Source organism: Tachypleus tridentatus, chromosome 10 (genome assembly GCF_004210375.1).
Source record: "Tachypleus tridentatus isolate NWPU-2018 chromosome 10, ASM421037v1, whole genome shotgun sequence".
In the NCBI taxonomy this organism is placed as follows: Eukaryota; Metazoa; Arthropoda; class Merostomata; order Xiphosura; family Limulidae; genus Tachypleus; species Tachypleus tridentatus.
The window spans coordinates 156,961,429-156,985,301 of NC_134834.1; the positions used below are offsets into that span (position 1 = coordinate 156,961,429).

A 23,873-nucleotide genomic window follows, 5' to 3' on the forward strand; every position below is an offset into this window, starting at 1 on the left:
AAGACGTAGATTTCACACACAAAAAATCAGGATTAATGAGGACGCATATTAGTTTGACATCAGTGTTCTTCCCCTTTCTCTCTTTCTTCAGTTTATTTCTTTTACTTAATAAACTCAGTAATGATAAATGTTCATTGTGGTAAACTAAATACTAATTCGATCAAAGTAAAAGGGTCCAGCATGGCCAGGTGGGTTACAGCGTTCGACTCGTCATCTGAGAATCGTGGGTTCGAATCCCAGTCACACCAAACATGCTTGTCCTTTCACCCGTGGGAGCGTTATGATGTTACAGTCAATCCCACTATTCGTTGCTAAAAGAGTAGCCCAATAGTTCGTGGTGGGTGGTGATGACAGGCTTCCTTCCCTCTAGTCTTACACTGCTAAATTAGGGACGGCTAGCGCAGATAGCCCTCGTGTAGCTTTGCGCGAAATTCAAAAACAAACTTACACTCGAGAATAAATTGATGTCACATAAAGGACACTTGACGTTGCAATTTGTACTTTCGTGATGTCAGTAAAACGGACATATGTCGTGAATCACGTGAAGAATTATTCACTCTGCAGGTTACAACACAACATGGCATATGAACTTCAAATGCAAGAAATAAAAACATTTATTACTCTTAATATTGGTTTTATTTATTCTTTAAAAGAAAACTTTCGGTGAACCTGTAGAAATACCTCTAAAACTATGCATTCTATATTTAAATTATGTGATAAGAAACAACTGACAATATTATAGTATCACCTACATTACATGACCAAAAGTATGTCGACACCCAACCATTACACCCATATGTGCTTGTTGACCGACTCATTCCAAAACCATGGGCATTAATATGGAGTTGAATAACTTTGACTTTATTTGCTAATGACAGCTCAAGACGATCAAAAGGATTTACCTTTGGCGTCATTTTAGTTTGGTTTGTTTTTTGAATTTCGCGCAAATCTACTCGAGGGCTATCTGTGCTACTCGTTCCTAATTTTTCAGTGTAATACTAGAGGGAAGGCAGCTAGTCATCACCACCCACAGCCAACTCTTGGGCTACTCTTTTACCAACGAATAGTGGGGTTGACCATAACATTATGACGCCCTCACAGCTGAAAGGACGAGCATGTTTGGCGTGACGGTGATACGAACCTGCGGGCGTTATTTTGGGATATAATCTTTTTGGTTCGGAGATTTATAAGAGAGTTTGACAATAAATTTTATGTGAGATCGAAATAGAATAAAATGATATTTTACTCATTGACTGATACAGTAGTTATACACAGTCTATCTGTGAGTAATGTTATAAAAGAGTATGTGAAAACATTACCCTTTTAAGTGGCTTCTTTTGTGGCCGTCTGCTATTAAATTTATAACAAATAGAAAGCCTAGATTTCAACTGATTGATTGTAATATGATTCGTGCCAGGTAGCGTTATAGATAATTAGCAATTTAGTTAATAATATTTTTTTCTCTTGCTAGGAAATAGTGGACAGCTAAGTTGAATTTCTAACTGCTCAAGTAACGTAATTAAAGAGCCAATAAAATTCTGACAGATATCCAATTTTTTTAGCTGTTGACTTGTTATTATTCTATGTTTTTCTGTATATAACTTACTAAAATAAAAATTATTTTGTTGTCTGGTGACATTGGTGAAAGTATCAGGAGTAACATAAGAGGACAGTCGATGACAAAAAAAAAAAGGTCACACAAGTAAGTGCTGCATTTATTGTTTTTTTCAACTATTCTTTATTTATCATTATAAAATCAATAAAGAATGTAAAAATTAGAAAATTTTAGAGTAGATAAGACAATACAAATAAAAATAATGACAATAATTATAACATTTTTTGCGAGGTTTGTTTGCGAGTACCAACAGCTCTGGAGTAGCACGAGCTTTATGTAACTTAACTAACATAATATTTGTTTCACATTACAGCCAATTTTAAAACATTTTATGCACTATCCATTGGCTCAAAGGTATGTCTGCGGATTTACAAAGCCAGAAGCTGGATTTCGATACGTGGTGAGCAGAGCACAGATGTTTCATGTTGTAGCTTTGTGCTTAACTTCAAACAAACACAAAATATTTTTATGGCGAGAATTTTAAAAATTACACTCCAAAAGAAAAGAAAACAATAAATTTGATTAGAAACACCATCAAGGTAATTTAATAGTGGTATACTCTAATTGTTGTTGAGTATTGAACATGACTACAATTAACTGACCACACCTGTTCATGTTTTTTGTCAAAAAAAAAAAAAAAGACAGCGGGACGTGGAAAGTCAACAATGGCTTTGGAACTGATTTCGATGGTCGCAGTATGGAATATGGGCGTGGTCAGCTTGGGGAAATATTTTATAATGGTAAAAATAAGCAAATTGTCGGGACTGTAATATTTCTTCTGCAGTTTGGAGATGATCGCTCAGGAAAAGTCTATTGTACTCTGTTTAACGTTTTTATTTTTTCTAGTAACTATTCCTATACATTTATATATTGGATGTTTTTACTGACAATCTAAAAAAATGTTATTTCCTTTCAAAGTGAAATAACCAAACGTAAATTTATTAAGTCCAACACAGATAGCATAAAAAAAATAAACAAAAATTTAACTAATATATATCAAGATCTGAAACTAGATAGAAAAGTTTGTGTTAAAATTTAAATTACGAACAATTTAAGAAGTAAATTAGTTCGTACTTTAAAACTAAAACAAACTAAATGCCTACAGATTTTAATGGCCTGAGAAATTATTCAAAATATCATCATCTTACCATATTTATTTTCTAAATTTTTAACTATTACGTATACAACGTTAGAGGGCTATTGTTGTGTATTAATGTTTAGCTTATGACAACAACTGTTTTATTCTACTGTCTTTTCATTACTGAGGTTTCGCTGACAAACAAAGAATTTTTAATTTTTTATGGTAATTGTATTTTAAAGAAAAGAGGTAGTAACTCAGAATGGCGCGATTAAAATGTTTTTTAAATATCTTTATACTTCTTTTGTATTCGTGCACGTGGGCAAACAGGACTGACATTGATGATAATATTGTTATTGATGGAAATGGATATATTCTGTATTGTCCTTGCATGGGTTTGTTTTTATGTTTGATATATATGTGTGTATATATATATATATATATATATATTTCTTCGTTTGTTGAATAATAATAAAGTTAGAAGGTATGTGTATACAAAATTAAGTTGAACAGTGTGACGAATATTAGAACTTTCGAGTTATTTCTATGTCAGAACGGCTGGTATGGGTATTATTACTTTTATTGATAAGCAGAGAACAGCGTTTCGATCTTCCTAAGTCGTCTTCGTCTTGGCCCGGCATAGCCAAGCGTGTTAAGGTGTGCGACTCGTAATTTGAGGGTCGCGGGTTCGCATCCCCGTCGCGCCAAACATGCTCGCCCTTTCAGCCGTGGGGGCGTTATAATGTTACGGTCAATCCCACTATTTGTTGGTAAAAGAGTAGCCCAAGAGTTGGTGGTGGGTGGTGATGACTAGCTGCCTTCCCTCTACTCTTACACTACTAAATTAGGGACGGCTAGCACAGATAACCCTCGAGTAGCTTTGTGCGAAATTCAAAACAAATCGTCTTCGTCTTTTTATTTCAAGCAGGTTTCTCGTCATCAAGAATTTGAGTTATTTGATTTCTCATTTAAATCAAGCCCTAGAAAATTGTATTTGTTTCCATAACTTCAGATGTGTCTACTGAATTCTTTTAATGACTACTTGAAACATCATATGTAAATTGGTCAGTAAAATAAATGTTTTTTTTTATATTATGTTGAAAAACATTTATGTTAATTCATTTTGATTGTAAGAAATTTAAAAAAGAACTAATATTAAAAATTCAAGTATCTATTATTAGTGAAGAAAAAATGTAGCTTTAATTTAAAAACTTGATTTTTGTTGTTATTTACAGGATTAAGTTTGTAACAAAATAATTTATTATTGCACAATACATTAATAACTATTTTTCAGTATTTTAATCATTAAATTAATGAATTAAACACTGTGCTCTTAGTAGAAAAACTTATTTTAAATTAATAAGCATAGAATGTTCTTGTAACTTAAACTATTTAAACTAGTTTTGCATATTTTATAGTATTTTAGTGTGAGTATTTTTGAGTTTCTTCTGTTTTGGCAAACCAAAACAAAGTTACAAAAAATAAAGCATAAAATGTTTGTGTTGTGATAGGTGCTAAAATCAAAAAGTTGAGTTACAAGTTTTTATTTTAAACTTAATGCGTAAGTTGGTGTATAAGAAGTATGAACTTTGTTAGTATTTGAATATTATGCAAGTGAAAATGATAAAGCTAAATATTTAAATTGTGCATTTTTTGAGACTACTTCCAAAAATAAAATTATATCCATAGGCACAGTTATGCTCATATCATGTTTATTGGTCAGTATTTGTATAAGTGTTTTGTGAATATAAAAGTATAATTCACACCCATATTTAATGAATATAATGTGACTATATGTTTTCAAAATACATTTATTGTTATTCCAAGTTATATCTGTAATGAAGCTGTTTATGGAGATTTGTTTGGTGCAAGTTCAAATCTTATATACAAGATTATTCTTAAATATAAGATTATCTCTAATAAATACTTGTATGTTTTTAATGATAATCTTTTTCTGTATCAAACGTATTGAAACCTTCAGCTTTATGTACTTTTTTTTTTTTGTTTGGACAGGAAGATTTGGAAACCAGGCTGACCATTTTCTTGGTGCATTAGGTTTTGCTCATGGCTTGAACCGAACATTAGTTCTACCTCCATGGGTGGAATATAGACCAGGCTACAAAAATTCAGTTAGTTTTGTTTAATAGTGCTTTGCAAGTAAAGAACATTTTTACTTTAATGTTATGTGGAAAGACTTTTAAGTAGATAAAAATGTATAAAGAAGGCATAATACTGTTTAGGGCTTGTTTACATTGAAGTCATTTCCATGGTGTATTCATCCAAACATTTTTCTTAGTAGTATATACTTGTTTAACAACTTCTGTTCATTCTGACTTTGTGTTATTCATTAACATCAAAGTAGAGAGAACTGATTTCAGTTACATGTTTATTTTTAAGGAAAGGAAAAGCATAAACTAAACTGCATAAGAATTCTGAGTTTAAAAATTATTTACTTGTATTTTTAATTCCAAATATGTAAAATCTAGTTTTGTGTATATCACATCATAATCTTCTTTCACATTCTGTACGATTGAGTCTTGACTAGCTCAATAACAACACAATGAATAACTCTAGAAGTTGCATATTAACACATACAGATGGTTTATACAGTACATTTCATAAACTTTGGGCAGATGATGTTCACATGCTGAGTGGTAATTCTAATCAGGCTCCAGTAGATTAAGACCTACATATAATGCAAAAATAATAAAAATATATTAACTGGAAACCCTCTCTTAACTAAGCATTTAAATATTTGTATGCTGCAACTTAGCATACATTAATGCCACATCTGTACAATTATTAACATAAAACTATAACATAATGTTTTGGGACAACAGTGGATCTATTGGCTGTTACACACTCTAAAATAAAAAGCAACAAAAACTTAAAGCCAGCCATTATTATTCACATACTTAACAAGTTTTCTCTTAAACTCATAAATATACTGTCTCCACAACATCCAAAAGCAACACATTTCTAAGTTCAATTCTCCTGTTTGAAAACTTACTTTCTCTTAACCGAAGATGGCTCTTACCCCGTCAAAATTTATATTTTTGTCTCCTAGTCCTAATATTCTCACTAGTATGTATGAAAAAAAAGATGATCAATATTCTTGAGAATCTTAAACACCTCAAGCAGATCCTCTATAATTCTTTTTCAAGATAAAGAAGTTTGAAAGATTTCAATCCTTTCTCATATGACAATTCATCCATCTTGGGCACCGTTCAATTAGCCCTTCTCTGAACTCTTTCCAACAATTCAGTGTTTTCCCTAAGGTAAGGAGCCCAAGACTAAACACAATACTGAAGGTATTTAGGTGAAGGGCTAGGTGATTCTCTACCTGCCATTGCAGTCTTTTGGCCTAACCATTAAACATCCAGGGGTCCCTTTCATTGATTATGCATGTTTTGGGATTCCTTCATGTTTTTACACCTTTTATGTATTCAACATAGTCATGAAAGAGAGAAGAGTATACTTGGATCAAATGTGGTGCAGTATCCTGCTGTGGTTTGATATTTTTTCTTTTGGTTTCACACCTCCTGATATCTCTCTTTGGACACTTCCTAAAAGGGGAGGGGGTAATTTTTTTATCGGTCCTTTACCAATTCAGTTTGGGATTCTGTGAGAGGAGATGAGATATTGTATTGGGTGTTAGTATTTTCCAAAACTGAAAATTTACCTTCTTTCACATTTCCCACTAAGCCTCTCCACTTCTGATGATATAAAGTGTAGGTATTCTGACAAATCTTGAAGTGATTGAGTGCAGCTGTAGAGGGGGCACTGATTACAATAGCACTCCTTTTGGTGGAGAGCCACAGTGGATGTGTAGAGGTAAGAGGTAAAAGACTAGTGATGTATGTTAACAATTTATACCGATAGAGGGCAGCACTAGTAAAATGCTATTTTGTTAAAGGGGATAAGTATCTATTGGAAGTACATTTTCAGTGCAAGAAAATGTTAACTTTCAAAGTGTGACAAAATATTTCTAAAGCAAAATTTTGTGTTAGTGAAAATATGTTGAAAATCCAATAAAATTCAAAACTTTGTTAAATAGCTTTGCAAAGCATCTTTTATTAAATCCCTTGGAAAGAGGAGTAAGATCAGCTAACTTCCAATCTAATGGTATGCCCACTTTTCAAAGACTTGCAAAAAATGGTAGCAAGTGGCTCATTTATCCAATCCTTAACCTCTTTCAAAAAAGCTTGTGGAAGTATTATCTGGCCCAGTTGCCTTATTTTTTATACTTCATTTTTTGTAACATCTTCAGAATTAATGCAGTCATTCAGTTTGATCTCATTTCCATTTATCAACCATTTAAGATGTAGAATGCTGCTTAAATTTTTGTTCATGAAAACTAAATAAAAAGCAAAATTTAATAACCCAGTCATCTTATAATCACAAGATGTTAGCCTTCCTTTATCCATTCCTCATAGGTCCTCCCCCTATTCTAACATTTTGTGTACCCTTAATGTATTACAAAAAAAAATCCTTATTTCTAATTTTTACATTTTCACCCTCCATTTACTCGTACATCTTTTTTGATGTTCTAATTCTTCATTTGATCAACTTTCTTGGTATTATATAACCTTTAAGTCTGCTGTCATACCAGTCAAATTACATTTTTTAAATTTATGATGTTTTTTAATTGCCTTGAATATTTTTTAAAAAAATTATCTTTAAACATTTTCCACGTCTGATCAGTCTTGCTACATAACTCAGCTGCTCAATTCACAACAGATAATTCTTGTCACATCCCTTCAAAATTTGCTTTTTTGAAATTTGTAACTAAAATATCATTATTCCTTATCTTCATATGCAGCAAAACATTAAATCTAATAGAGCAATGATTACGTGTTTCCAGATATTCCCCAATTTCCGCTATAAAATAATATTGTTTTTAGTAGGTTCCTTGTCTAATTTGTGAATAAAGCCATCTTGAACCGTTTCCAAAAATCTTTCTTCCTCACATTATGACTGGCATTTTCCAGTCTGTATGCCAGAAATTAAAATCACCCATAGTTAGGACTTCATTAACAGTTGAAATCTTAATTTCATTGTAAAGTTTTTCACTAATTTCATTAGTATTATCTGGTGGACTGTAACAAATTCCCACTAAAAGCCTTTTCTATATACAATTAGAAACCCAAATGGATTAAACCTTCTTGCTGTTATTTTGGATATCTTCATCTTCAACAGAATGTAACTCACATTTTACATATGAAGCCACTCCTCCTCCATCTTTAATATTCTATCCCTATTAAGTAGCCTGTAACCCTATATTTAAAAGAAACTTCTGTCATCAAAGTCATCTACATTTAACAATGTTTTAGTTATTCCCATTACATCAAAAGCCTCCATTTCTCTCAGTGATCTATAGTCATTTGTTTTATTTTTTTATACTTTTAGCATTACAATAGTAACAATTAAGTCTACCATTATAACTACTTCTATATGCATTTCCTGTACTAAACTTCTTATATTTGCATTTAGTTTATTCTGGCCCTCACTACTGTCTAGTCCTTGTTTAAAACTTTCCTTAGAGCTTATTTAATAGCCCTGGCAAAAAAAGCCAACTTGTATGTAAGCCATCCATTCAAAAAAAAAAAAACTTCTTTCACTGATCTAACCAGTCAGTCTGATCTTCCTTACTAACATAAGCCTAATGTTTAGTCCTAGTGACCTACTTATAACTTCATCCCCACTGTTAATTATGAGTAGTATCACAGTTAAAATTATGATATGGCCTTTAAATGCCTTTATCAACCTCTTATATTTATTAGTTAGCTCCTTTCCTGCTCTGTTAGTTATATAATCCAGTGTTATGGAAGGAAAACATCTTTCTGATTTGGTTAATCATTGCTAGTGGCAGGGCTAATAGGAGTTTGTGTTTTATTTAGAGAAATATTAGATACAAGTCTAAAGAGGTTATTTCATTGCATAGGGAGTATTGTTTTCAGTCTTTAATGTTTTACCTAAAAAAGGACTGAATTATTGCAAAGAGCTCAGGTAGGGATACTAGGATGATACCTGGCATGGAAAGTTGCCTTACAAGCACAAATTAATATCAATGAAATTGTTGTTTTTAGAAGAAAAGAAAAGTTAGAGATGGGATCTGAATGGGGTGTTTAAAATTACTAAAGGAATTTATGTTATTGATGTTTCACTTGTGTTTCACATTTAAAGGTGATAATTGTAGGACAAGGGACTACAAATATACCTTTTGACAGGTAAGGATAATCTTTAGCTTACAATTTTACTATTCTCACAGGGTGATTGGCCTTTGTAATGGATTGCTATCAAATGTGACTACAATAAATTTGAAGGAGCTAGAAAGAAAGGTTGATAAGTATTTAAATGATTAGGACTGGATTTTTTTTTTATGTAGACAGCTTCATTGGACAACCTTGTTGTCTCTTTAATGTTAGATTAATTAAATGGTTGTCTCTAAACTGTGTTTGGATTTTTTTCTGATTTGCATCTTTTAAACCTAAAGCTCTATTTTATATTAAGAGTTAAAAGGGATAACTTGTAAATACTTGCTTTGAGATTTAATTGTCCAATGAAAGTTATAATTTTTTCTCCAGTATGTCTGAAAATTGTAAAGCTGAGTAATTGAAATTTATATCTCTAAAAATGATTAGTATTTGGTTCTTGTCCCCCACTGGGGCAGTGGTAAATCTTCAAATTTACAATGCTAAAATTAGGAGTCCTATTCCTCTCAGTTGACACACCAGATATCCCAATGTGGCTTTGCTTTAACAAAACATACACAGTATTTGGTTGCATTCAAACATTTCCAAAGGTAATTTCACACACTAGAAATGTTTGTTTTACCCTGTATGCTGAGTTGATGTGAGATGTTTTCAGTATTAATACATTTTTATATTTTAAAAAATGACTATTTGTGATAGGTTCAAGTTCCTTTTGACACTTATTTCAAAGTTGATACCCTGAAAAAATATCACAGAGTCATGACAATGGAAGATTTTATGAAAAACCTTGCTCCTGTTGCATGGCCTCCAGGAAAGAGAACAGGTATTGACGTTTTAATTGAAAAATCTGTACGAAGACTTTAAGTATGATAACATATATTTTTAATGTATACAGGATTTAAAATAAATCACATTTTAGAAAAGTCCTGATGAAAAATAAACATTTGGGACATTTTTTTAACATTAACCATACAGGAGAAACCTGATATGGATTTGTTAATTCCAGTAAGACTCCTTTATTCAGTAAAATATGAATAAAATATATGATTAATGTTTAGAAGTTTTTCTTGAATGAACAGATAATTAACATGTTGTGTTTGTTTGGCTTATAAAATATATTCAAATTTTATACTATGCAAACAGTTTTTCAAAAAGAGGAAAAACACTATTAACACAAAATAACTCATCTCTAGTGTATAGCAGAGTTAATAATTCAGAAACAAAACATTGTAGTTAAATAACTTAGCAAGTATTTTTTGAAAATTCATACTGATGAATGAAAGATAATTTCATTGATGTACTTCTTGGAAAGTTCAAAGAAACAACACTTAAACTGCTTCAGCTGTGATTGAAAAGGGACAAGGTGCAGAACTGAGGCAAAGACATCCACTGTGTGAATACACAACTGAAGTAAGAGAGCATAAATTGGTAATGTAGGATCAAAGAACTAGATACAAGATTTTGCATAGATACATTAGTGTAATGTTTGTAACAAATACAAATTCACATGTAGGAACAAATTTAACATCACCTAGGAAAACAAGTTTAAAATACAAAAATTTTTATTATTGTTACATCTTTATTCTCATTCATAGAAAGATATTCTTCAAAAACAGTGCTATCTCTCTCTCTTACCTGTAGTTATCTTGATCTTCATTTATCTTCTAACCATCGGTAAACCTTATGAACAGTGTACCAGTATCTTATATCCCTATATTTTTTGCATCATTGCAGCAACATGTGCTGATTATGTGACTGTTCTCCACCAATCTCATTGTACTATCTATGCTACCAATGTTAGCTCTTTATGCCACTGCATTGCAGTCTTTACTTTCTTTATTAGCACTACAGTGTTCAGACATGTGTTTTCAGTTGTTTTTCAAGTGAATTTTGCTATGTTTTTTTATCTTTTCTTGTTAGTTTTCATGTGATGTTTAGATCCTCTCCTTCTCGTGTGGGATTCTAATCTTGATGCTTTGGTTCATTTTAATTGGTCCCATTTTACTATGATTCACATTACATTGATCTCTTGCCTTTCTTTCCACTTTACAGTTTTTTTCTCAGGGTTTCCACAAGTTTTCTGATCAATTCTTGGTTGATCTCTGGACACTCTTGTGGTCAACTATGGCCCGATTGTTGGTTATCGCCTTATCCCTCTCCACTTGCATATTGTTTTGTTGGAATTTACTCAGGAGAAATGCTTTACTTGTAGATACGTGTCTGCTTCTTTTTTTGTTACGGGAAATTTGTATGACCACATTGCTGTGGGACATGATCCTTGGAGTCTGAGGTCAATGTGACAAGATTGCATTCTTCTTTGTCCTCTTTTATTTCTCATTTGTTTTGCCATACTGATTCCACTCAATCTATATTTGTTTGAGTGCTCTGTGCTCTGCCTCCTCCACCCTGCCATTTTCCCTACTTCAAATGTTCCCTTCCTTACACTTGTTCTTTTTGTTCCTCTTAGTCTCATTGTTATCAGTAAAAGAATGTCTTTCCATAGGCAGGTAAGAGCCAAACTAAATCTTTTTTTCTGCCATCTGGAAAACCTTTGTGATGGATTCACAAGTGTTACAAGTTCTGTAAGAGGGCCTATGCATTCAATTCCACTTCTCTCTTTCCTGGTTTGTTTACTTCCTCCCCAGGATTGTTTCTTGTCCAATCATCTAGTGGAGTCAATTATCAATCTTCTTCACAAGGGTGCTGTAGAACATGTGATGCTTCTCTGTCTGTTGTTCCCCAAAAGATGGGAGATTAAGGACCTAATATCAATCTGTCCCTACTGAGTGTCTTTCTGGACACATCGCGGTGCCCCATGGTTTCATTCTGTCTCTCTCTCTGATGAATTTTTTTCTCCCAACCTATGGATGATCAAATTCAACATGACAGATGATTGCTTTCATATCTACATTGCTCAAGAATCATGTCTTATCTTTTATACAACCAAGTGAAGGATGTGTTCCAATTCTGTTCACAACAATTTGGTCTTGCTTTGGCTTCTTATGTGTTCTGTTGGGTTGTCCATACCTTTTCCTGTCATCTTTATTCATTGGGTCTTCAACTAATCTGTTTAAACTTGGCTGTTTAATGTCTCTTTGCACCAGATATGTCAAATTACTTAGTCTTTATCTACTTGGTTTTGTTATCTGTTGAAGGAGATTGTACAAGTGGGAATATGGATAATTCCCAATATATTCATTGTACATTATTTACATGATATTGCCACATCCTCATTGTTTAGGTATCATTCTTTACATGTCTGTTCACCTTTAACTGGGGTAACTTAACATTTTTTTTCATTTATGTATCTTTTTTTGTTTTACCATTTCCTTACAAGTGGGTTTTGTACAATAGTAAAATGTCGTAACTGTATGTACTTACTCAATGAAAAGAGGGCTGTTGTGATCATGCTTCTTATACATACATTATGGCATTATGTCTATTATGTAATGCATTTCCACTGGAAGTCTTCTGCCCAGAAAGATTGCACTTGACATACTCCAGTGTATAATAAGGAGCTTCCTTTGGATGTTTTTGCCTGGGTGAACCTAATTTGGCTATCTTGATGTAAGTCCAAGGAGGTAAGATATTGTTTTGGAAGTTATCATTTTCCAACACTGAAAATGTATTTCTGATAGGTACTTACCCCCACTCACCCACTTCACACTCTTCCTCCCAACTGATTTGCTGGTGTTTTGGGGTTTATGTATACCAATTCTTGAAAGTGATGAGTTTGCTACAATGGTAGAAGGAGCTATTTATGCTTGCATAAAGGGTGCAATGGAATTGGTGGAGGGTGATCATGTGATTAGCTTTTCTTGCTGCATTGATGCAAAAATATATGGGTATAAAAGACTGGTTCACCATTTAAAAAATTTACCAATGCCAAGAGGGAAAATGAAGGTTTAGATGGCTATAGGTGAGAAGAGGCTAGTACCTGTCAGAAATACATTTTCAGTGTTACAAAATGCTAGAGTTTTTGGAGCTAATGCCACAGTATTCTCTGTATTATAAACAGCTTAGTATGATAAAGTCAAAATCTTTTCCATGTTAGAAAATGCTAATTTTCATAATACCTTTAAAAAGCATATATTTATAAAAAGAAAGTAAAGTAATGAAAAAGTAAAAACAAAGGTAACTATGAACCTGATCACATTTAAGTTAGATCTTTCCCAAGAATTTTGGTTTAGGGTTTCCTGTTTTTCCTCATTGTATGTCCCAATAAATAATATTCTATATGAAATGATATCCTTTATCTTGATCAATTCAGACCAGTTGGATGTGTATGTTTTGTAAAGTCTGTACCACTCTTATTCTCAACATTGAAGAATAACTTGCCTGAGTGTGGAAAGTTTGTCATCAGCATATTTAATGTCATATAAGGGCTTAAATGCAGAAGATCAAATGTATGACCAATAATTTTCATAGTAACATAATAATAAATTGGTCAGACCAAAGGCTCAAGAGAAAGACATAACAATATGATTAATCTGTTCATTATTAAAATGAGAATAGTTTGTACCAACTTCCTGCAATTTCTTAAAGGCGTTTTTGGTTGTGCTTTGTACAGTGTTTGATTTTGATGCCATTCTATGTTTTTCACTGTCAATCTTGATTTGTTTCATACCTTGATGTTCAAATTGTTAAGTGAAAGCAGCCTTTTTTTTTCAAATTTAATTTACCACTTAATCTTGCATGTGAAATCACATTACAAGCCACCTGCTAATTGTATAAAATCAAATTAAGGGGATATTATAAACAGTATTTAATAATGGTGACTATGCCTTGTCATAGATAAAATGTAGATAAAATTATCACCTGTGGATTATTTTGAACAGCATAGTTTTTAAGACTTTATTTCACATTCATTAATCTTTTTTCTTTCAAATATTTTTTGAAAAATTAGAATTAGTATACTTTTGTAGTTACCCATACTGTACTGTACTACATGTGGTTGTATTTTCTGGTAAATCACTTTTTGTTATTTTAATAGTAGTGTTTTGATATGTAAAATATTGTTTTTTGTTGTTCAGCTGCTACTATTTCTGATTACTTGTATATTTCTGAATTTGAAACTTGATATCAGATGAAGTAACTGTATTTGTAGCTATTATTAAGAGAGTTTATAGTTTTTGCTTTATTTTGTTACCTATCCATCTACATGAACTTCTCAGAAAAGTTTTTATCTGAATTGTAATTGAGGCTTAAGTTGTAGACAAACATTACTCTTCATAAATATCATCTATTAACAAAACTTCACTCACTTTATCTTTGAAATGCTATGGTAGTTAATTTTCTTTTTACTTATATTTTATTAATATTTTTACTGAAGTCTTTATTTGTAAGCAGTTAGCACTGCCATCAAAAGAAAGCATTATATCAGAATGACCAACAAAGGAAAGCATTACATCAGCTTCTACTTCAGTGCATTATCAAAAAAATTCTATAAATATTGTGACCTATGTGGTGTCAGGAAGCAAAAAAAAGTAATAATTTTCATCTTAGAAAAGTCATAGAATCATTTTTAACCTTTGCTTTTTATAGTAATCAAAAGACACTAGATAACCACATGTATTCAAATGTATTTTTTCCAAGTTTTTTGCTATAGAAGTCGAGGAGAAACAGATGATTGTAATGCCAAAGAAGGAAATCCATTTGGACCCTTCTGGGACACTTTTAATGTAGACTTTGATGGTTCTGAGTTTTATAGCCCTCTTCACTATGATGTTCATCATCATCAGATGTCCAAGAAGTGGAATGAGAAGTAAGTTTTCTTACAAGTTCACTGTTTTTTTTTTTTTTAAATCAGAATAATTTTTCTTTGTGTAAAATACACTGTTTTGAAAATAACATTAAATACATATGCACGGTGTCTGTTTCTCAGATGCTAATGTGCATGTTTTAAACACCAAAGTATTAGAAATAATAAGATGAGTTTGTCATCTTTCTAAAAAAGAGAAAATGAATCATTTAATGTATTCTTGGTTAAATGTGTTTCATATATTTTCACTGTTAAGCTATTGTGAAACAAATTATATCTAAAACCACAAAAAACATACCTGAGAAAGTTGTATTGAAAAAAAGTTTTGAAACATGTATACAAAAACTAATATCGAGCTGTTAAATTCATTTTTCCAAAAAGCCTTAAGTAAAGGTGATTTGCATAGTAAAAGTAATATTAACTTTTAATTGTATGAATTCATGATGTTTGGAAAGCATGAAGTGTATTTCAATAACTTTCATTTATTTTATGACATTATATTCTATTATCTTTATTATGTAAGTCATGTCAGGATTCATTTTTATGATTTAGCTTCTTTTGCTCTCAAACTATTAAACTTTTGCATGAAGGTAACTTGTGTTCAAAATCTAGTATCAATTTTTTTAACTTTACAAATTCATAAGCTGCTAAAGTGTTTATTACACTTTAATTACTTTTATTTCTCTCTCAACACTGTATTATTTGGTGTTTATTGCTCAAAACATTTGCCAGAATATATTTTTATACCTATGTTTTGGTTTTTTTTTGTTATTCCAATATCATTATAAGAAGTAAAGTTGCATTGTAGACATCATATTTGTTTTTTTTTTTTATGAATGCTTTATAAAATATAAGTATCTGTATATAAATATTTTAATTTGATTTAACTTCAAAGGTACCCTCCAGAGAAGTTTTTCGTAATAGCATTCACAGGGGCTCCAGCCAGTTTTCCTGTCCAGATAGAGAATCGAGAACTACATAAATACTTAGAATGGAGTGACACTATTAATGCTGCTGCAAATACTTTCATTAAGTCAGTTATGCCTAAGGGATCATATGTAGCAATACATCTCAGAAATGGAATTGACTGGGTAGGTTGCTTTAAAGATATTTATCTAATGTGTAAAATGTCATTTGAAAATGTTATTATGAATTACAATATATGGTGATTCTGGACTTTCAACATAGGGATTTGGGAAATGCCCAAGATGAAAAAAACTAAAGACTGAACACTTCATTTCTTTCATTCAGAGCTCTAAATAAATTGAATTTATATTGTCAAATTTGCCATATTCATGAAAGAAATTTGTGATATAAGAATATTATGATGGTAGAAAAAATGTGTACAAGTTAAAGAAAAATTATAAATATTTTCTTAAAAATTTTATCAACACTTATGACATATTCCTTGATTGTAAATGTGCCAAATTGTAAATTAAGTAATAAACAAATGCTGTTTTTATTTAATTGCAAAAATAAAGGAAAGGTTTGACAAAAAAACTTTGATAAAAACTGAATAACCTTGCAAGTTTTATCCTTTTTATGTTTTTAAAGCTTTTGTATGGGTTTTATAAAGAGAAAGGCAAACTTTTGAGAGTTTTAATACAAAAGTTGAAGAAAGTTTTGAATTTAATTTTGGAGAAATACTCAAACTAGTGTTCTGCTTTTATGTGATTTTTCTGTTAGATAAATTTTACTCTTGAATCAAGTGTGGGAACAGCAGTAAAATAACATTATCTGAATGCTACTAATGTGAGTGGTTTTAGAAATAAAAAGTGTAAAACTATGAATTCATTATTCCCTCCTGTTCCAAATATTTTCAACAATTTCAATTTCCCACTTATTTTTCATATCTAATATCTATAAACATTAAACAAAGCCTTTTAAATTGCAGTCACTTACTGAATGCATAGAGTCATTCTTGCTTAACTCTATAATTACTGATGAGGTCCCATATGGGTTTCCACTGGTTTTTAAAGACATTTTTCTAAACTATATTTTTGTACTAAATTACTTAAGGGTCCATAGCTTTACTGGTTGACTTAAAGTATCTGTAGTAATGTGAACTGAAAAGAAAAAAAACTATAAATGAAAATACTATCCATAATTCAATCATTCCTCCTAATTACCACTGGAACTTTTCTATGTAGTTTATGTATGAAATGGGTGATTTCACTCCAGTTTTATGGTCAGCACTTTACACTTAGTAAATTACTTGGTATGATACAACATGTGGACCCCACCTGTAAAGAAAGGTATGAAACAAGTTTGTAATTTGAGTGTTAATGAAAGTGACTTCTGTCTGTTAATGTTATAAGTGTAGACACCATTCTTAGCATCTGTATGTATATTTGGTTCACAATAAATTTTTGTCATTTGACAGTGCAATGTTGGCACGGTAGACTTTATGGCTGGTGTTGTGTTACACTATTACCGAGGAAGTATATTTATACAGCAAGGCTGTTGAATGATGTAGAGCTGAAAGAAATAATGCAAGTAAACTCTAATAGTTTTCTTAGTGAAATGGTTTACATTCTTCTCTTTCAGACCCGTGCTTGTGAACACGTACAGCACAGCCCACTGTTATTTTCAGCTCCTCAGTGTCTTGGCTATAACAGTGAACATGGTAAAGTGACTAAAGAAATCTGTTTTCCTTCAAAAGAAATAATTCTTAGACAGCTGAAACGGGTGGTAAAAGCCATGAAAGCTAAATCTGTATTTGTGGCTTCAGATAATGATCACATGATAAATGATATCAACAAGGCACTACAAACCTTAAAAGTAAGAACTTTTATCCTTGACTTATGTTCAAAACGTAAAAGTTGGAGTCACCTCATAACTTAAGAAAAATTATTTCTCCTATACTTACACAAAAATATGGGGGATGAGTAGGATAAAATTAATTTTGTGAACATTTTATGAGCTAATGAATTCGTGTTTTGTGGGTTTTATTTTGTGTGTGTGAATGCATAGGTGTGTTATGTATTTTTACAATTGTTTGTTTTGTTTTTACATCCAAAACTAAATAACCAGAAACAAATATAAAGATTTCTTAGCTTCAATTTAAATTTATATAACTTTATATTCTCTTTTTTGAAGTTTACAGGTAGTGTAATTGTAAACTTTTATTCAGAAGCTGAAACTAGGGCTCTTTTAATTCCTAGTAAAGAAAACACTTCATGTCCTTTTTGTATCCCAAAATGTGCTTACAGTGAAGCAGTTTGCACATAATTAAGTGTTAATTTTTATAATTGGAGAGTAGAACAGATTTAATATTGTATCATCATTAATGGATTTATGTGTTTTGATTGTAGACTGTTTTACCATATAAGAACAATACATAATATTTATCATAAAGTATTTGAAGACATGCAGATCCTATGTCTCTCTAGAAACAGTGTAATATATATATATAATTGCATGTGAGTGCAAAAAATATGTATTATCACTTGAATAATTTGTTTCTCTACAGTTTTTTTAGTATTTTATTCTCAAGTTTCTTTGTTAGGGTTAGATGTAGTCTAGTGGTTAACATATGCCAGACTGTAAATCAAACAGTCCATGGTCAGCTTCCTGTTGCCTTAAAAGTGCATTCTATATTTTAGGAGTGTGGTTATTGTTAAAGTGATGGTCAATTTTTACTATTCAGTTAAAGTAAACCAAAAGTGTGCAACTTGATCTGTTAACTAGAAACCTCTCTTATGTGTCAGTTCAAAATTAGGGACAGATAACATGGACAGCTTTTGTGTAGCTTTTTGCATATATTTGAAAGAAACAATTTTTTGTACATTAAGAATTAAATCAGAAGACACTTGCAAACTGACTTGTGTTTATATATTCTTGCATGAAGTCCACCTCTTTACACCAACTCAAATTATTTTGAAATCTTTTGAATCAGCCTAAATTAGTTAGCAAGTGTCTTGTTTGCCCCACTTATGTAGTAATAGCAAAATGTTAGCTTAAATAAGATAAATTATGTTTTCTACAGTAATAGGTTGTTTTGTTTATCTTTTTAACAAAAATAGTTTTAACTTTTTCAATGAGCTCATTTGCACATGTACTTTTGATACAGCATGTGTATCTTCACAAAATTTAGTAGACTTTTAGTAAAGATTACAAGTATTTTGTACACAAAAAAATCAGATTTTTTAATGAAATATTTTTACTAAAGATTTGTTTGTGAAAATAGCATCTGTTTCATTACTAGTATGAGTTCAAAGTGATTTTATATTATGATTAAAAAACTGTTCTTCATCCCAAAGTTCTCAAATATATAAAGCTGCCTAAGTACATTTCAAACATTTGTTTTCAGTAAGACTTCATATTTTATGTTATTTTATATACTCTAACTGTATGGGGATCTGTCACTTAACCAACCTCGTAATAATCATAAAAAGTAAGAACATATAAATTTTGCTTTTTCCATGCTAGAATGTTTAGTCTAATTAGCTTAAGTCTCATAACATTATATACAAACATACATATTCTTTTTCTGTTATTATATTGACTTTTCTGTCATGACTGTCTAACGTTACATGACTTGCAGGTCACATATCCAGTAATATAAAACTGAAATTTAGTCGTTCCTGTTTTGGCTGTGTTTTAGTGGATTACTATTTTGTAATGTGCAGTCATTACACACACACACACACACACACAGATTATTACTATTTAGAAATAAATTATTCAACTTTTTTTTAAATATAGAACAAGAAATAAAGCAAACAATTCTCTTCTTGCTACAGCCTTTGTACTCAGTTATGGCTGGACATAGGCTGCTAAACCTTTTAAAATTTTGCAAAATGTTTTTAGTTTGTTTTTTTATATACAGTTGAATAATAAAAAAAACCATCAGTAACTACACTGATACTATAGAATTCCACTATAATGTAATAAACTTAGTAACTAAGGTTTATTTAGATTTTAAAAAATATGAAACTTTGAGCAGATTAGAGACACAACTTATCTCCTTGAAAACCTGGATTGAAAGAACATAGTAGCTTTTTTAGAAAATCAAATGGCTGAGAAAACCACTCTGAGGACATTCTAAACTGTTTATTGGTTATTCACATGTAAGTAGTTAGAGTATATAAAGGATCTTTTCAAAAAATGGAAAGAACTGAACAGGACTGCTAGTGTATGACTTAATACACAAGCCATATCTCAGCAAAATAAAAAAAGTATGAGGTTCTTGTTTTATATTCTATCTTGTCAATAGTAGCAATTTGAGTTCCTAATTTGTATGAAATTATAGACTTAGCATTTTGACATCACAAACATCTAAACAGTGCTGCATTCAGTATACCACGACTTATTAAAATCTATATTTAAGTGTGTCCTTTTAATATTTTCTTTTAAATTAAGAAATTAACTCATATATAATATTAAAGTTTGAATTATAATTTACAATGTGATACCAAACTTATTGACATAAATTCATAAAATAGTAGTTCAATAAAATTTTCAATGCAAGTCAACAAACATGGTGACGTGGTCTTCGAACCTTGACTCATTGTGAAAGGGTCAAAATGTATTGACCTCACTACATTTATTAATTTCAAAATGCTTGTAAACATTTTGTTTCCCATTCTAGACTGTTATAGGTAGTAAATAAAACTGAGCCCACATTTTGCACCATCTGTATCAATGCTTAAATTAGTTCATTAGAAGTTAGCTCTTCAGTTGATTTTAATTATTTCTTACACTTTATTATTTTTTAAAACCAAAATTATAATTTTGAAAATAACAGATTTTCAAATCATTAATTCATATTGAAAGTTTTCAGCTTTGTAAAAGTCTAAGGAAACCACTAATAAGTATTTTGGCATGATTAAGCCCAATTTTGAATGAAAATATTGATTTTAAGAGACAAAAACAAATACAAAAAAAAGTGACACTGATAAGTAGTTTTTAATGCTGTAAACTAGTATATTTTGTCCTTCATCTAGAGTTACCAAGGGAAAGCAAGCTAATTCTGAAAGGTCAAATTATATATATACTCCCATAGGAGTGGTCTGAGTGGATTTGATGATAGTATGGAATATTGTTAAAATAAATACTGATGTCATATTGCTACTCTTATATAGACCATTTAGCCTTTTCAAGATAATGATAAATTTAATAAAATATAAGCTTTTATTTAAAAAACAAAGAAATAGAACCATCCAAATATAAGCTGCTAATCTACTAAACTCTTGATCTTTTATAATTTCTGTTAAATACTACAAGTTGAATTTACTTTTATGTGATTAGTTCACATTTTTCAAATGATATTCAAACCTGTTACTATCTTAGAAATGTTGTACTGAGAAAAGAGTGACATATTTATTTTTATAAACTATATACATATTTATCCTAATAGTTATTCTTACTAACATACTAATGTTTCATTTTCATTAGGATTCAGTAATAAAAAAGTAGCTTAATGTGAGTGTGTTTCTTTTCTCAATTTATTATAGTTTTTGTGACATTTAATTAAGCAAAGCCATGAGTTGTTATTTATTGGAAACTTGTATCACAACAAAATTTCAAAACAAATATATATTAATTACATAAACATAAAAATTATTTTGTCAAAGTTGATAACTCTCATAATAAGGTGTATAAGTGAGTAAATGAATTATAATGGATGTTAATTTGAGATGAATTATCTTGCATTTTTGCAATTCAGTTCCATAAGTCTTATATAAGAAATACGTAAATAATGTTTAAATATTTCTTTGAATAAACAGTGTAATTTTGTGAAAATTTGTAAATTATATTTAATACATATCATTTTATATTTTTAGGTTAAAGCTTACAAACTAGACAAGTCAGATCCACACGTTGATTTAGCTATTATGGGAAGAGCTAATCACTTTATTGGAAACTGTGTATCTTCTTTCACAGCTTTTGTAAAGCGAGAGAGATGTGTTTGGTTTACCCTCATCTTTCTGGGCATTTCCACCAGAGGGATCTGGTTCAAGTAAAAATACAGAAACTCAAAATAATCATGATGAATTTTGATTTTAAAGTGTAATGTACAATTGCACTAGGTGTTAAAAAGACTGTTATCATGCTTCATGTATTTAATAATACAATCACCATGCACTTACGTTATTACACATTTCACCCAAGTTATATATGTGCCTCAATTACAAGTCTTTTTTTTTCTTTCTTTTTTACATGAATAAAAAGTAGGAAGAACTATTTTCATTGATTTTGATCTGAGATAAACATGTATTTAAATACAAAAAATTTTGTTTTGATCAGTTATTGACTTATAATGAGGGAAAGAAATATTTTCATTCCAGGTTGATTAGTCTGTTTAATAGCATTGCAAGAGGGATGAAGTTGAAGAGTGAATGGATTTTTCTGTTTTATATATTATTTTTAAACATCTGTTTCTTCTAAAAAGAAAAATCAATTTCTGGGTTATTTTAACCAGGAATTCATAATATTACATAACATGGAAAGGTTATTTGTAATATTTTAAGTGTTCTGTAGTTATTACTAAGGAACCTTCAGTGGTACTTGCTTTATTGAAATACAATTTCATGAATTTTTTTTATTTGTTTATTTTATTTTTTGTATATTATTAAAAACCTGAATGGATATATTGGTTATAAATGATGTGTTAATAAAGTGCTAAAACACAACCTTCACTGTATGACTTGCTAGCCACATATCTGTAGTAAAAATTAATTATTGTCAGTTTATTCTAAATATGTTTCAGTACAGTAACAACAAAATATTCAGAATGAAAACTTATAACTTTAGGTTTATTGAACCATACTTTTAAAAGTATTTAAATTAGATGCAGAATAAAAATAACCTTGATTTCCACAAAAATTATTTTTCAAAGTATATAAATCAAAGACTTATATGTGTGATGAAGAGAAACTCACTTGAAGTAAAAATGTATTCTCAAGATGGCTGGTATAGGTATTAGCACTTTAATTAAAATATAGTACAGAACAATGTTTCAACCTTCCTAGGTCATCTCCAGGTTGACAAAAGGTTACATTCAATAATGTTTTCATTTCAGTCATTTTAATTTACACAAGAATCTAATGTTATTTCAACTATCCATAAATCAAACAGTTTCAAATATAAATACAGTTTCTAAGTCAATAGAAAGCTTTTAATAGTGTCTGTGATTTTGCTAACAAATTAAAATGATTTCATGGATTCTTAATAACTATAACAAATTAAACTTTTTTATTGGTAATCATGGTTTTTGTTTTGTATAATACAGCAGACAAGTTAGTAATATTTTATAAAATAATTTTAAAATTAGATATCCACTAAGCTAGCTTTTCTGAATTACTGAACAAGAATTATTGCTCTTGTTGATATTTTATATTTTTAAAAAATTATTCTATTTATAAAACTTAACATGAACTTTTATATTTAAGTATCATATCTATATCAAAATTAAATAGTTAAGTGTGAAATCATTGCTCATTAAAAAACTTGCATATTTACTCTGCATTTTGAAAATGAAAAAAATTAGAAAAGCATATTTGAAACTGTGAGATTTCCTAAAGCTTATAGATACCTCTTAGCAGTGAGTTTAATTGTATTCATGGAAATGAAAGCTTAAAATTGTGAAATGTTTACTTTAAAAAAAAAAAAGATTTGTTTAATCTCAGCATAGGAATTGTTTTTTACTTTCATTAATCACTGGAAATTTTAAAAGTAAAGAATGCTGAGAAACAAGAGCAGCACATAATGTATGTAGCAAGAAAGTACAATGTATTGTTTTAAGGTAATGAGTGGTATCAGATTCTGGAAATAAAGGATAGCCTTTCTTAGAAAATTAAACGTTTCTTTGCTATTTTAGTAACTTCTCTAGTTACTAAAGTATGTTTTATATTTTCACATTATAATTGTTATGAGGACCAAATTTGTTTACAATTTAATAAATAAAAATGTTCAAGTTGTACTCCTGATAAATTTTTGATACATAGTGGTTCATTGTAGATTTTATGATTTGATTAAATGTTAGATCTTCATTTGTTGGTAACAAAAGTATCATCATCTTCAACATCTGTTGCTGTTGTATTTAGCACAATATTAATTAATAAAAGTTACATGAAATAGTTATTGCAGACTCAAAACCTCAGCAGTCTGTTGTTCAAGGTATGTTTTAACCATATAGTAAGTACTTTTCACACTGTTTTGACATCTATTGTAAGACAATATTTAGGAATTTGCGATAGT

The 23,873-nt window shown here is 30.3% G+C and overlaps 1 protein-coding gene across 1 annotated transcript; it reads left to right on the plus strand.

Moving 5' to 3' along the window:
- The first annotated feature begins 2,817 nt into the window (after positions 1–2,817).
- O-fut1 (O-fucosyltransferase 1) lies at positions 2,818–23,474 on the plus strand. Its single transcript, XM_076464771.1, is given in 8 exon segments — positions 2,818–3,088; positions 4,707–4,822; positions 9,608–9,731; positions 14,504–14,672; positions 15,565–15,760; positions 17,217–17,450; positions 21,458–21,570; positions 21,572–23,474. Coding segments are annotated over 8 exon segments (1,188 nt in total). The 5' UTR covers positions 2,818–2,955; the 3' UTR covers positions 21,675–23,474.
- The last annotated feature ends 399 nt before the right edge of the window (positions 23,475–23,873 follow it).